At 44.9% G+C, this 12,781-nt stretch overlaps 2 protein-coding genes across 4 annotated transcripts in view; both read right to left on the reverse strand.

The window, feature by feature from the left end:
- ipo8 (importin 8) overlaps positions 1 to 1,314 on the reverse strand; it is a 22,915-nt gene extending 21,601 nt beyond the window's left edge. For both annotated transcript variants that reach the window (XM_065951378.1, XM_020634822.3), the window contains exon 1: positions 929 to 1,314. In XM_065951378.1, coding sequence (XP_065807450.1) covers positions 929 to 1,012 — 84 coding nt within the window. In that variant the 5' untranslated portion in view covers positions 1,013 to 1,314. The remainder of the gene's footprint in view (positions 1 to 928) is intronic.
- Positions 1,315 to 2,408: 1,094 nt separating this feature from the next.
- caprin2 (caprin family member 2) lies at positions 2,409 to 12,041 on the reverse strand. Of its 2 annotated transcripts, none has more exons than XM_020634767.3 (21): positions 11,908 to 12,041; positions 11,143 to 11,386; positions 11,009 to 11,071; positions 10,825 to 10,911; positions 10,386 to 10,624; positions 10,203 to 10,285; positions 8,929 to 9,042; positions 8,805 to 8,845; positions 8,468 to 8,698; positions 7,931 to 7,969; positions 7,720 to 7,848; positions 7,541 to 7,625; positions 7,033 to 7,082; positions 6,826 to 6,936; positions 6,663 to 6,749; positions 6,434 to 6,574; positions 5,226 to 5,364; positions 5,031 to 5,147; positions 4,780 to 4,838; positions 3,626 to 3,677; positions 2,409 to 3,546 (listed from the first exon to the last, which is right to left on the reverse strand). In XM_020634767.3, exons 2-21 carry the CDS (start codon positions 11,371 to 11,373, stop codon positions 2,972 to 2,974), a joined length of 2,673 nt encoding a protein of 890 aa, XP_020490423.2. In that variant the 5' UTR covers positions 11,374 to 11,386; positions 11,908 to 12,041; the 3' UTR covers positions 2,409 to 2,971. The 2 variants fall into 2 exon arrangements, with proteins under 2 accessions (XP_020490423.2, XP_020490422.2); XM_020634766.3 differs by having other exon boundaries at positions 4,971 to 5,147.
- Positions 12,042 to 12,781: the final 740 nt, after the last annotated feature.

The following is a 12,781-nucleotide window of genomic DNA, read 5'->3' on the forward strand; positions in this document are numbered from 1 at the left end:
TAAATAAATAGACAGTTGTGGTGACTGAAAGAATCCTCTCTGCTCGTCCAATAGAGCGAGTTATCTCCGCGGGGAATGAGCCGAATCCTTCCGGAGTATTATTAGTTGAGCCGTGTCTGATATTTATAAGTTCAGTTTGGGTATAAGTCCTATTTTTGATTAAAAAAAAATCGCTGCTTGTTGTCGGAGAGCTCCGGGCCGCTCGCGTCTGTGCGCGCCGCAGACACAAACGTAACTTTTAGACGGCAAAAGGACTTTAGAAACGTCAGTATTTAAGGTAAGCTTCTCGAAATGAAACATATCTGCCGCATCATAAAGGTCCTGTAAATTGCTCTGCTTATATATAACCGAGGGGGGAGGGGGGGGGGGTGATTTGGACCTGGGCTGGCAGCACTCACTTTCATTGCCCTGCTTAGCATCTCATTTATTACTCCTGTATAAAACCTAGTTTGTCAATGAAAATCACTTCAGGAAAAGGAAGACAAATTAGTGAAAAAAAAAAAAAAAAAGAGCATCACAACACTGCTGGATATAATGGTGATGGGGGGGAGGGGGCTGGACCCCCCACACACTCTAGAATCGCCCCTGCTCGTGTGATGATGCTGTTGTATTTGGTGTGCTGATCTTCTCTTTAAAACATGATAATGTATTCTTATATAAGACAGACTGTTATACATGATGTCCCTGCAGCAGTAGAGGTCTTAAACATGAGAGACCTCCTGATGGTCCGGGACGGTGAGCTGTCACATCTGACTCCTATTGTTGTCCAGCTGTCCCGGATCAACTGGTGATCTCAGGCCGACACCGACACCTAGCACGGCCTGCTTTCCTTCACAAACACCGGCATCATATCTGGACTAAATCCGTCCATCAATCCCCCTCCCCTCCTCCGAAAACCACCAAACAAAACCCCCCTCAGCTCGCCCACCTGGTTGAGCTCATTCTCGGCCGCAATCCTCAGATTGGGGTCGATGGTCCCCTTCAGGGCCTGGATAATCCGGTTCGGATCCATGTGTGTTTAATTCCTTTCTGTGTTTGTATTATCACATAGCATGTAGCGTTAGCTTGTGTTGTATTCAGCCTCAGTCCTCCCAGAGCGGAAAAACTACAACTTCCGGTCAGCCCGTGCAGCAGCAGCAGCAGAAGAAGAAGCTTGTCAACGGAAAACTCGTTAAATGTGTGGTTTTTTTTTTAAAGTCGCTGCCTCGCGCTCATCGTGAAGGCTGAGTTGTTGTTTTCACCGTCAAACTGTTTGCACTATCTTAACGGTGAACGGAGGCCCTGCCCCATTTTACCGGCAACCGACGGTGGGAGGACGTAAAGCCAAGTAAATAGACAAATTACGGTATTACGCTTCTTCTTCTGTGAATTAAAAAGCGGCTATCAAACCAGCTCAAATGCTCCATACCGCCTCCTGCTGGACGACAGTTTGACTTGTTTGGTTTATGGCGATTATTTAATGTTTACAGTCTTATGTTATCTACATACAACATATTGTGTTTATGTAGAACAAAGAGGTTGAATTTGTCTTATCTTATTTCAACATTAGAGATTGAATTTATATTCATACATGTAGATAATCTTAATTATTAATTAATTATTTTCAATCTAATTTAGTTTAATTTATTTGAAGTGCTTATACATATTTATATTCTTGTTTTCTGGTCAGTTTGTCTTATGTTGTTTTTTAAATTTGCTGGTTGGACTAATTCCTGAAAGTGAGAACACCTGTTTGTTTATTGATAATGCTGAATAAGGAATGAAAAATAAAATTATTTTCAATATTGTCCAAATTGTTAATAAATTTGATTGAAACAGAATATTAATTTAGAATTGAAGCCATGAGACTTTAAATTAATTTATTAGTTTTCATTTGATTTCTTCTCAAATTGTAGTCCCAAACATTCATTTCTATTTTAAGATTCACTTTCATTCAGAAATGTGTTGAAGCTGAATTAATTTAGCTTTAATAATGAACTACATCAACATTCAATCATAAACTGCAGCTCTTCTACAACTGAACTATTTTATCTTACTATTATCTCAGTTGAATGTTTTTAGGTTTCCTGGGAAGACCAAGGTGGATTTAATTCTCCTTTTAAGCCATTTTAATGTTTGTTTATGGATGCAAACACAAACACTCATTCCTTTAATGTGTAAACCTTTTTGATAATGAAAAAGATTCTGGTTTTAAATCAAACAAAGTCATAAAAACTTAATCCGAGATAGATATTAATGATCACATTAAAAACAGGTGGGTTATGTTTTTTGCTCTCTTATAATACTTTATGCATGTATCTGTATCAGCACACACCCAAAGTTTAAAGTAACAGATGCATGTCCTATGTGAAAATGTATAATTGTAAAAGCTGGAATAAATGAAAACATCAAGATAAAGAAGCCAAACGTCACTGCTCATCTTTTATTTAGGCACATCGAGGGACCACATCTCTCCACAGTAGTCTGTTAGTGCAACAATTCGGCCTCAAGTGTTCAACACCACGTCACACCACCACCAAGAACACACTCCGTCAGCTTCACATTCACACAGCGAGGCCAGAGGCAATCATTATTCATCCATTCAGTTCATTGATATATCTGATCAGTCATCCAAAGCCATTCAAAAAGGAAAGAAGGCACAAACTCATAACATGTCTGTGACCTGAAGAGGTGACCTCCTGAGGTACGAGTCACAGTAAGAGGTCACGTTTTCAAGGTGTTTGTTTATCTGTCATAGCAAGCACCGCCATGAAGAACGACTCATCCATGGGGAATCAGGTGCGTTGGTAAACCTCAATAAGTCACAGAATTGATCTTTAGGCAGCAGACGCACCTTTTGAAACGGGTTTGCGCGTGAAAAAAGTGAACTGGCATGCAGCCTGACCATGAGAAGATCAATTTGATCCTCTCATTTAGTACAAAACCATCAGTCCACACGTGGAGGGAGGAGCGCCATTTGACCAGAAGTACTTCAGTCCTGGTATAGCAGAAAGCCAGAGAAGGTGCTGTACTTCCAGGTGCTGCCATAGATGGCGCCGCGATGCAACCTGAGCCACACCTGGTCTCCCTGGAAGAGCGGCAGGATGGCGTGGTTGCTCGCCGTCTCGTGATCCGGGGCGCCGTCGTTGGCGTACGCCGACACCATCACCTCCTCGTTGCACATGAGGTTGATGTAGAGCGGCACGTTGATGGCGAGCTTCAGGATGTGGAAGATGAAGACGTAGGTTCCGTTGGCGGGGCAGGTGAAGCGCCCGATGTGGGTGTCGTACATCTCCCCCAGGTTGCTGTGCAGCTGGTCGAACACGATGGGCTGGTCCAGGTTGCCCGGGGCGAAGTTGGCGGTGCGGGAGGCGGTGAAGGCGACACGCAGAGGCTGGGTGAGCGGGTAGAGCTGCATGGGGAGCAGGGCGGGGTGGTGGTGGCCGTGGGGGGTGAGGGGGACCTCCACTGTTGAGACCGACAGGGAATCCCCGTGACCCGAGTCCACGATTGTAAAGGCGCCCTCGCGGTCTGGGCTGCTCACTTGGGACGAGTCACTCCAGGCGGCTGCAAAAATGAGAAAACATATTTCCAAACCCTTGATTGTAGTTTTGCATATTTAGAGGCTAATGAAATCAAACTATACCGCTCGTGTTGTGCCTCCCTCCTCGTCTGTAGCCGTGATGGTAACCAGAGTCCTAAAAAACACAACATGGAGATCGACACAAGTTATGTGAAACAAGAATTCTGAAATCCATACAAAGATAGATATGAGATTAGACATGAGCAGCACACATCAGGCTATAGATCAGTCAGGCTTTGGAGGGCTCCAGTCTCAGCCCTCGGTCTAAATAAATATCTGTTTAACAGTCGTCACTGGAATTAAAAACCGGTGACTTGAAGTGGAAGCCTCAGGGCGGCAAAGGAAGCAAAGCACTCTGGGCCACACAGCTCAATCTGCAGTAGTGGTGGGCCAAAAACCAGTTTCAGTACCGTCATGCTCAGAAACTGGCCTTGTCCACACATACGAGAGTCATTTTGCAAACTTAGCTTCTTCTGTGTGTTTTGACCTTTTGTACACAAATTCTGTTTTAGGTCACTGAAAACTAAACTTCAGTAAAACTCCTTCCAGGGTGAAGATGTTCAGAAACTCTGTTTAAAAAAAAAGGTAGTGGTACTTGGCCTTCTTAATCCTCTTTTACTAAAATATGTGTGGGAAACACAGTGACATGACTTATTTCTGCTGACAAAGAATAATTTCTGCTGACAAGGTTTTCCTTTTTTAAATAATTACTTTGGATTTGTCCCCCCCCGCGAGTAGGACCTAAAAGAACCACAACTAGTCCCAAATGAACCACATGTGGCTCGAGAGCCTCGGGTTGAGTATCACTGGTTTTGTATAGACGGGGAAAACAGAGTCTTGTTCTTGTAAAGAAAGACGACTTTGGTCATGGCTCCCCTCCCCTATCCAGCTACTTCGTGACCAGTGGCAATTATCAAGACCCTAAGACCCCCCATGCAAGTCTCATTTTTGGAATAGAAACCCCTCCATGATGCACGGAGTTGAACCACCAGCAGGTTCTCCAACATCTGGGCTTTCTAATGCCAAAGTAGCACACCTCTGGTTTCTTATTCATGGTCCATGGACACCCCAACAAAATGTTTTCAGACTAATGGGCAAAGAACAATCTCTAAACGGCAAATTCTAATAACTTACTGGGTTGTAAACACGACACCCACTCACACTAGTCACCATACTCTCTCAAACCCTCTACATAAGAGTAGTAAGTGATTACTTACTCGAGCAGCATAGAGAAGAGGGCCAGAGTCCCTGAAATGACTCTGGGGGATGTAGGATCCTAACAAGAGACAGAAATCAAGAAGTTTCCGGTCAGCCCAAACTACTGTACACATCACAGATCCAAAGAGAGAGGAGGAAGAGCCAAAGAGGGAAACCCCTGAGAGAGAAAAGAAAAGCGGAGGATAGATACCTCGATGCCACCCAGAAGAGCGAAAGGTGTGTGCCGGTCCTTTGCCTCCACGCGCCATACCTCTTACAGATCCTCTGTTGTAGTACGACTGGCCGGCTCGACTCACGCTGCCACTCGACTGGCCAGGGGAAAGGTAGATCTGTCCGCTATTACTCACAGGGTAATCTGATGCATAAACTAGAGAGATGATGGAGACACAATGAGCCTCAAATTCTCAGAATTATTTAAAGGACCCTAAATATCTGAGAAACATACCGGGCTGGAGTTCGTCTTCCGCAGGAGCAAACTCAGGAGGGGTCTGGGTGCTAGCAGTGTTGTACCTGGGCTCGACAAAAGCTGCACAGTCTGGTTTGTAGTCCCCGTTCTGAGGTAGGGAGGCACTCACCTTGAAGACCTACGATGAGAAGAAAAACATCCAAGATGTGATTCACTGTCCACTTGAATTTTAAGAATTGAGTTATTTTGCAAGACACAGACCATTACCAGATTGTAATCTCCTACATATTTCTGTTTTTAGAAAAAATATAAATCTAATTGTAGTCCAATGATGCCAATGGGTTCTCCAATTGCATATTGGCCGATGGTTTTAGACTTCAACAGAATCCAGAACTGTTCAGACACAAATACGTCTCCTCCCTCGTCTTCAGATTCTGCATTTATACGAAGAAAGCCATTTACAGACTTCATTAAAAAGGAAGAATGTGTGACTTTTTCCATCCAGTAGATGTCACCCTTGAGCACCAGCACGAAACCAAAACAAACTGCGGTTTGGCCGCACCTCCTCCGCCATACTGAAGCCGTTGCTATTCACACACCTCCAACCCCCCTCCACTCACATGAAGGAGTTAGGAATTAGAGTGCAACATAATTAAGCAACATTAAGCGCAAGCAGCAGACAAAATTGTCCTTTGCTCGAGCTGCAATCACCTTAGTCCTGCATTGTTGTGTTAGCATGCTAATGTTAGCAATCCGTAGTTAGCTTGTACCTTCACATTGCATGTAAACTGACAGAATGAGCGTGATCTAAAAACTCTGTCACATCCAAATAGTCAGCGAGTATGTTCTTCTCTCTAGTCCTTGACTAAAACAGCTTTATCCACAAGGGGGAGGAGCCAGCTGTCCGGTCCATGTAAACACAGCTCTAACAACAACACAGCCAGCAGGACTCGAGCCTCTCACTAATTGAAGACAGTCATGACTCAGAGACACATTTACACAGGAGATACTGGATTTGTGATTTATTCATGTGGAACATGTTGCACATTCATTCTTTAAGTACAAGATCCAACCACAGTTTGAGAGTTAACATAAGGAGAACACTGGTATCACAGAAGCCCCATGATTGGATGTTGATAGGGTGCTAACAGGCAGGGGAACTAGTAAGACCAACCAAAACCAAACTTACTTCTGGGGCTTGATCGCATGAAACCCAAGGAGACGAAGCTGGAGTTGTTAGAACTCACCGACTGGATGCTCTGAAACTGTGTAGATGCCAGAGTCCGTCTTGATGGCGGTGTGGAAAAAGTCTGTCCGAGTGGGGGGGTGGAAGTGCGAGATGCCAGCCCACTACAGGGTGACTGCTTCCCTGATTCAGTCACAGGCATCTAAGGAGCACAGGATAAATATTCATCAGAGGCAGATTAACAAACTTCAGATTGTCATTATGGGTGGGGAGGAAGTTAAATAACCCACCTTTGTCATGTCAACAGAGACACTCGACTCTCTGCGGTACAGCGGTGGAGAAGCAAACTTCTTTCTTTCAGCAAACTGTGGGGACTCCTGCAGAGAAGACGTTTTAAACCGTTGAAACAATGCACGATGAAAACAAGAGGGGTCTCAAATATCTGAATCTTACATGAGGTAGGTCTGTCGTCGAGGAAAGTTCCAGGTCACAGATCTCCAGGCACTCATCCCCGTTTGTTAGACTGGCTTTGCGCTCCAGGAGCCTGGCAGGCAGTGGAGTGGACTGAGCGGAGGATGAGGATGAAGTGGTTTCAACACAAACCAAACAACTGAATCGTAAGAGAAAAAAAAAAAAAAAAAAAAGGAAAGGAGAGCTTACATGCATCGCTTTGGGAAGGACATCAACGGGGCTCCTTCGGTCAGTTTGAGCTGCGGGGGTGGGAGAAAAGACAAACAGAAAAAAAAAGTTTGAACAAAAGTCAAATGTTCATTTGTTTGCTTGAGTAAGGGCTGCGCAATATTATCGTTATCTAGATATGAGCCTTTGCGATAAACATGTCGAGAAAGTCAGACGAAACCAGAGCTAGCTATAAGCTAATCGTGGATAGGTTTGTTGTTTGTTAGATTCAAGGTGCATCTAAGTTGAGGTAACCAAATGTTATTTAACACCTTAGCAGAATACAGCACCACAGAAACATGTGATGCTCAGCAGCACCATTGACCAATCAGATCACTGGAAAAACTTCCTACAGGATCTCATGATGAACCACTTTCCATTTCCATAAAGAGCAACTCAGTTGACAATGTGACATGATTTGAACATTCAAAAAGCCGAGCTCAAATCGTGCAGCATAATAAACAATACTTGTTGACAGGTTCAGAGTTACCCAGAGGAGACGGAGATCCAGACGTGCATCTCTTCAGTCTGGGGTGGCCTTTAGTGGGGGAGCTCTCACCATCCAGCAGGGAGTCCTGAACAGACAGAGTCATTTTAAAAACCTGCACAAAAAAAAGAAAAAAAAAAAAAGAACAAACTTAAAGCTCATCTCCTTCAGCTGAACTCAACCTGCATGAAGCTGAAGGAGCCGTGGATCTTGGTCATGAGGTCTTCCAGGTGTTGCTTCCTCAGGACGGGGTCTTTGGGTAAAGCAGAGGGAGCGTTGTAAACCTCCACGGGCATGTCCATGTGAACGGCCTGACATGAAACACAGACACAGAGAGTTTTGTCAGGCGCCTGCAGCGGAGTGTTTCAACTAATTCTGTGGCTTTGAACTCACCAGCTTGTGCTGCTCTCCTTTGGCTCTCCTCTCTTTTCTCTGGGGGAGAAAAATCACAGATTCATTACTTTGTAGAAACTGTTGTGTAGGACCATTTAATGATCAATGAGAGACTGTGCGCATTAAAATAGTTTGTGTTAGCAGGAACCAGGTTCTGCATGAAACCAGCGTTTTCAGCCCTCGGCAGGAAAATGCCCTCGTTTTTGTCTCTGTTCTCACAGCGCTCTCAGTTGATAACAGTCCAGTGTATCACCAATGTCACTCCTCCTCCCCACTGACCAAATTAAATCAAGAGGGGGCGGGACTTCTGATAACTTCTTTATCAACAACAATGACGGCAGAGAACCTAATCTCTTGTTTTTAAAATCACTAAGTCGCTCTTTTAATTACATTGCTAAATTAATGAAGCTTGATTGATTGGAAAATATTCGGCACACAAAGCTTTTGAAAGCTAAATTATCCACAACTACAGAGGGAAGCAGAACAAAACCCGTCTCTCCCTCACGACTGCGACATGAATCACGATCGGCTCCTCACCTGTTTGCAGTTTGCAGATGGTTTCTTGGAGGCGACGGGGATTTTAGGGATGAAAGCCGCCGCTCCTCTCCACGGTTTGTTGGCCGCAGATTGAGACGAGGCGGCTCCTTCAGAGAACGCCGTATCCCAGCAGTCCGGAGGCTCCCGCTCGCTCATGGCCTGGAAGTCCTCCTTCCAGTTCTGCGTGTGAGGGGTCGTCTCGGCGTCAGTCAGGTACAGTCTGTTGAAAAACTGCCATATCACCAACAGAGCATCAGTGGATCCTGGAGCATGCTTACAGGCTCTCAGAGCACTGAAATACTCAGTTCATGAAAACAGAAATGCACATTTATCTTACCTCCTTCTTTGAAACATCATTTGGTTTGGACTTCGATGTGGCTGAAAGAAGCAAAACACATGGATGCATGATCTTATAAAGCATGTACACAGTATTAAGAGTCAAGTCATCAGGATATTCTTACTGCTGTGATTGGTTGAGCTCAGCAGCACCTCTGCAGGCTTGTTGGGTGGAGGAGGAAGAACGCTGAAGTACTTGCAGGTCAACAGTTTGGTCAGCTCCTCCTTCAGCAGCTTAACTGGAGAGATTAATGGAAAACACCTCACATGACACCAGAGGAAAAATACAGATGACTTCAAGTTGTATCTGGTGTATCTTTGTGTTTTTGGCTGTCTATGTGTATGTTTGAATTTGTAGTTTTGGCTTCTTGCAGCATGTTCGTTGCAGTTCATTGCATGCATTCGCAGCGTTTCTAAATTTGCTGCCCGTTCTTCTAAATCCTTGTCTAGCGCTTACACCGGTTGACCACCATAGAATCATTCTCAGAGGTCTCCTCCCCTAACGTTAACCCATTTCAGTTGTTTGAATCTCCCTCGGAATTAATAAAGTATCTATCCATCTTGTAAAAGGAGGGGTCCCGGTAGACTAGTGGTTAGTGTTCAGGTCCCATGTACAGAGGCTTTAGTCCTCAAGAGCATGGAGCCCGGGTATTAATCTGACCTGTTGCTTCTTAAGGGCATGTCTTTCCCCACTCTCACTCTTTGGATTCTGACCTTACCCACTGTCCTGACTCGAAACCAAAAAAATAAAAAAATAAATCATCAAAAGGCCAAATATAAAATTTTACAAAAGTGGAACAAAAAGGGCTGAAGAGTTAAAAATATCTGATTCAGTTCAGTGACTTTCTTTCTGACCGCTAAACGCCCAAATTAAAAGAAAGAGCTTTGTCTAACATTAAATTTTCTGAGACACAAAAGTGGACGCAATCATATCTACACAAGCTTATTATGTACAGCTTTGTTTTTGAAGTCTACACTGGATGCGAGGCCACCAATGAGGGGGGGGGGGGGGGGGGGGGGGAAGCTGTCTGAAGGCCCAGGCACATGTGGGGTCCATCCTAGATTTAAGCAATCCTAACAAATTTAAAAAATGTAAATCCCCTCTTAAAGTGGTATGAACCATTTTTTTTGGACTATTAAGTTCAAGGGGCCTTCCCACAACTTCAACTGTTTGTCCAATAACATCAGGCTGCGTATTGTCATGCCAGAACCTTCACAAAGTCAAGATGCCAGAAAGTAAGGACCTTTTTTCAATAAGCTCCAAAAGCTGATCGGATACAGGCAGTGGAGGTGGAAGGCTCATTCACTTGGCCTTTCAGCAGCCCAGTTATTTCTATGGGCTGGCCTGAATGGATGGAAAACCTGGATTGAAGAGCTCAGTCCATGTTCATATACTCACATGTGGATCCAGCCACCGGTTTGTCATTCCCCTCCAGCAGATCCACGTAGGCCAGAGCCGCTCGCTCCATCTGCGCCACTAAACTACAACACAGGGAAGACAGAGGAGAATCATCGAGGAGGCCAGAGACCACCTCAGGGTTAAACTAGTTAATTCTGTGTAGTGCGCTACAATGACACCCACCTCAGCCTGCGGTCCCTCTGGACTCCCAGCAGGGTGGCGAGCTGACTCAGGCTGTGCAGCTGCAGGGCGGGGACCTGAGGAGCCTGGTTGCGTCCCGACAGCAGGTCTCTCCTGACGTGCTCCTGCTGCAGGCTGTGCAGGACGTGCTGCATCTGGAGCACGGTGCTCAGACGCCTCCTCTCTGCCTCCATCTTGGCTAACTGCTCCTTCTTCACCACCTTCTTCTGAGCTCTCAGCAGCTGCAGCAGGAGCAGTTTGGAAACCGTTTATTTAAGACTTAACGAATTATCACACACAGATCTGAACTAGTATGGAAAATAGCGAATGAAATTGGACATTTGAGTTTGTTACATCCATACAGTGATCGTCTCTGATGCTCCAAACGCATTTTCTTGTAAGTAGAGACATGGAGTCATGTTTAGAGCTTCCTAAGACTTACGCTCTGAGTCAGGCTGTCCAGAGTTTTGTGCAGCTCCCGTGCAAATGTGAGGTTATGTTGCACCTCCTCATATTTTTCCACAGCCGCCTGGAATACAAAGAGAAGAGCAAGAATCCATGAGCACAACCCTAAACACTCATGAGATCTGAATGTCCTTTTTAGTGAATACATGTCTGGGTCTTACCATCTGATCCTTGTTCAGCACTTGGCCTTGGGTCAGCCTCGTCTTGTAGTCTTCGAGTTTGAGCTGTGGGGGAAAAAAGAAGCCTCAGAAAATCTACCTCCGCTTCGTTTATTTCACGCCATCTCAAAACCTACCTTCTTTTTCTCAAGGTTGCGGACTTTGTGTCTGAGGCAGATGAGACCGTCTTCTATGTAGTTGTCATAGTCGTGGTAGGTTGTGGAGACCTCCAGGGTGTACAGGCCACAGGGCGAGCCCACCTTGGGGCTCCCGGCCATCACTGGGTCCTCCTGTCTGTCCTCCCCCTCCTCTGAGCGCTCAGGTGGAGGGGTGACATCCAGGGGAGGGGAGGGAGACAGCTGCACCATGTTGAGCTCCACACTGGAAGTACAGACATGCGAACATGTGAAGCTGCAGGAGAGACAAATGCTGCAGGGACCGAGAGGAGTGTTTGGACACAGATTAGAGATGGGAGGCAGCCCAGTTTGGGCATCAGCCAACCCCGTGACAGTGCATTTATGTCGGCTACCGAGCAGCGTGCTCTCTCTGGATCAATCAAGAAAGCAGCTGCTGAGAACACAAACACCATGCAGGGACAGGGCAGCTTTTTTTTTTTTTGACAATTAAATACCCATGCATGCACGTGATACACGAGTCATTCTTCTCAAATAATAGTGTTTTATCGGCATTTAAATGAGCAATTCAAGCGCTGGCACGGAATTTGTCACTGCGAAAATGTCATGCAGTCTTTAAAAATATCACACGAACTTCGCCGGAAACACTTTGGCATGCCATGACACTGCTTTAAAAAGTGCAGACTCATCATTTCAGAAGCATATTTTCAAATACGTCAGCGTTTCATTACAAACAAACGCCACGCGGACCGAAACAGCTGACCTCACCTCGTGCGTGTTAAATCCCTTCAAGAGAGCCGCTTGAACATCCGAAAATCCCCGAAACTGGCGCAACCCCTCACCGACACTGATGTTGGGCTCGCAGAGGCCACGCGAGATTCAGCTCACACCTTTATATACCCTCACGAGCGCGCGCGCGCGCACACACACACACACACACACACACACACACACACACACACACACACACACAAATCCAGCCACGAGCACATCCGGTCAAGCATGACCCCCCAGAAATTATTTAACAAGGACCTGATGCCCTTAACAAGTGTGGTTAATTAAACATTTAATTTAGGTATTATTGATTTATTTACATTTGCTTAGTCACATTCTATGGAAGCCCAGAGAGGCAAGTGAGAAAAAAACAATTTGATGATCTTTTTTTTCTTTAGATAAAATGTTTCTTCTTTTGTCTTTATCTGAGCAATAGAACAATCCAGCCAAGGGAGAAACTGAAGGGAAATATATTTTCTTTTCAGTTTAGTATTTGAACAACAGGTCGAAATGTAAATTCATATTTCCCCTTCTGTTAGAATATATATTAATGATGCCTGGAAAAAAAACAACAACTAGAACTCTGTTTTTAAACATTTAAACTTTATTCTTGAAATACGGAGAAAAAAAATGTCCCCCTCTGATTATTCCTATCAATTTAAAGGAGCAATATGTAACACTGACACCTAGTGTTTAAAATGGGTACTGCAGTCCAAATTCTAAACATTGTAAAGAGCTGTCTCCCCCTGCCCCCTCCTCTCTAGAGTCGATGCTCACGCAGGTTTCCATGTGGTGGACACTGAAGCTTCAGTGTTTATCCAGCTCTGCATCGGTCTGTAAACCTTTCTGCGTTCTAACCTCTCTCCAT

This window comes from Labrus bergylta, chromosome 23 (assembly GCF_963930695.1).
Source record: "Labrus bergylta chromosome 23, fLabBer1.1, whole genome shotgun sequence".
In the NCBI taxonomy this organism is placed as follows: Eukaryota; Metazoa; Chordata; class Actinopteri; order Labriformes; family Labridae; genus Labrus; species Labrus bergylta.

Excerpts from the sequence above, each read along its gene's own strand:
- caprin2 (XM_020634766.3), bottom strand. The coding sequence starts at position 11,373 with ATGGTGCAGCTGTCTCCCTCCCCTCCCCTGGATGTCACCCCTCCACCT. Across the intron at positions 8,699-8,804 it reads ATGATGTTTCAAAGAAGGAG|TTTTTCAACAGACTGTACCT; the intron begins GTAAGATAAATG and ends GTGATATGGCAG. Across the intron at positions 4,839-4,970 it reads CTCTTCTGGGTGGCATCGAG|GATCCTACATCCCCCAGAGT; the intron begins GTATCTATCCTC and ends GTCTCTTGTTAG.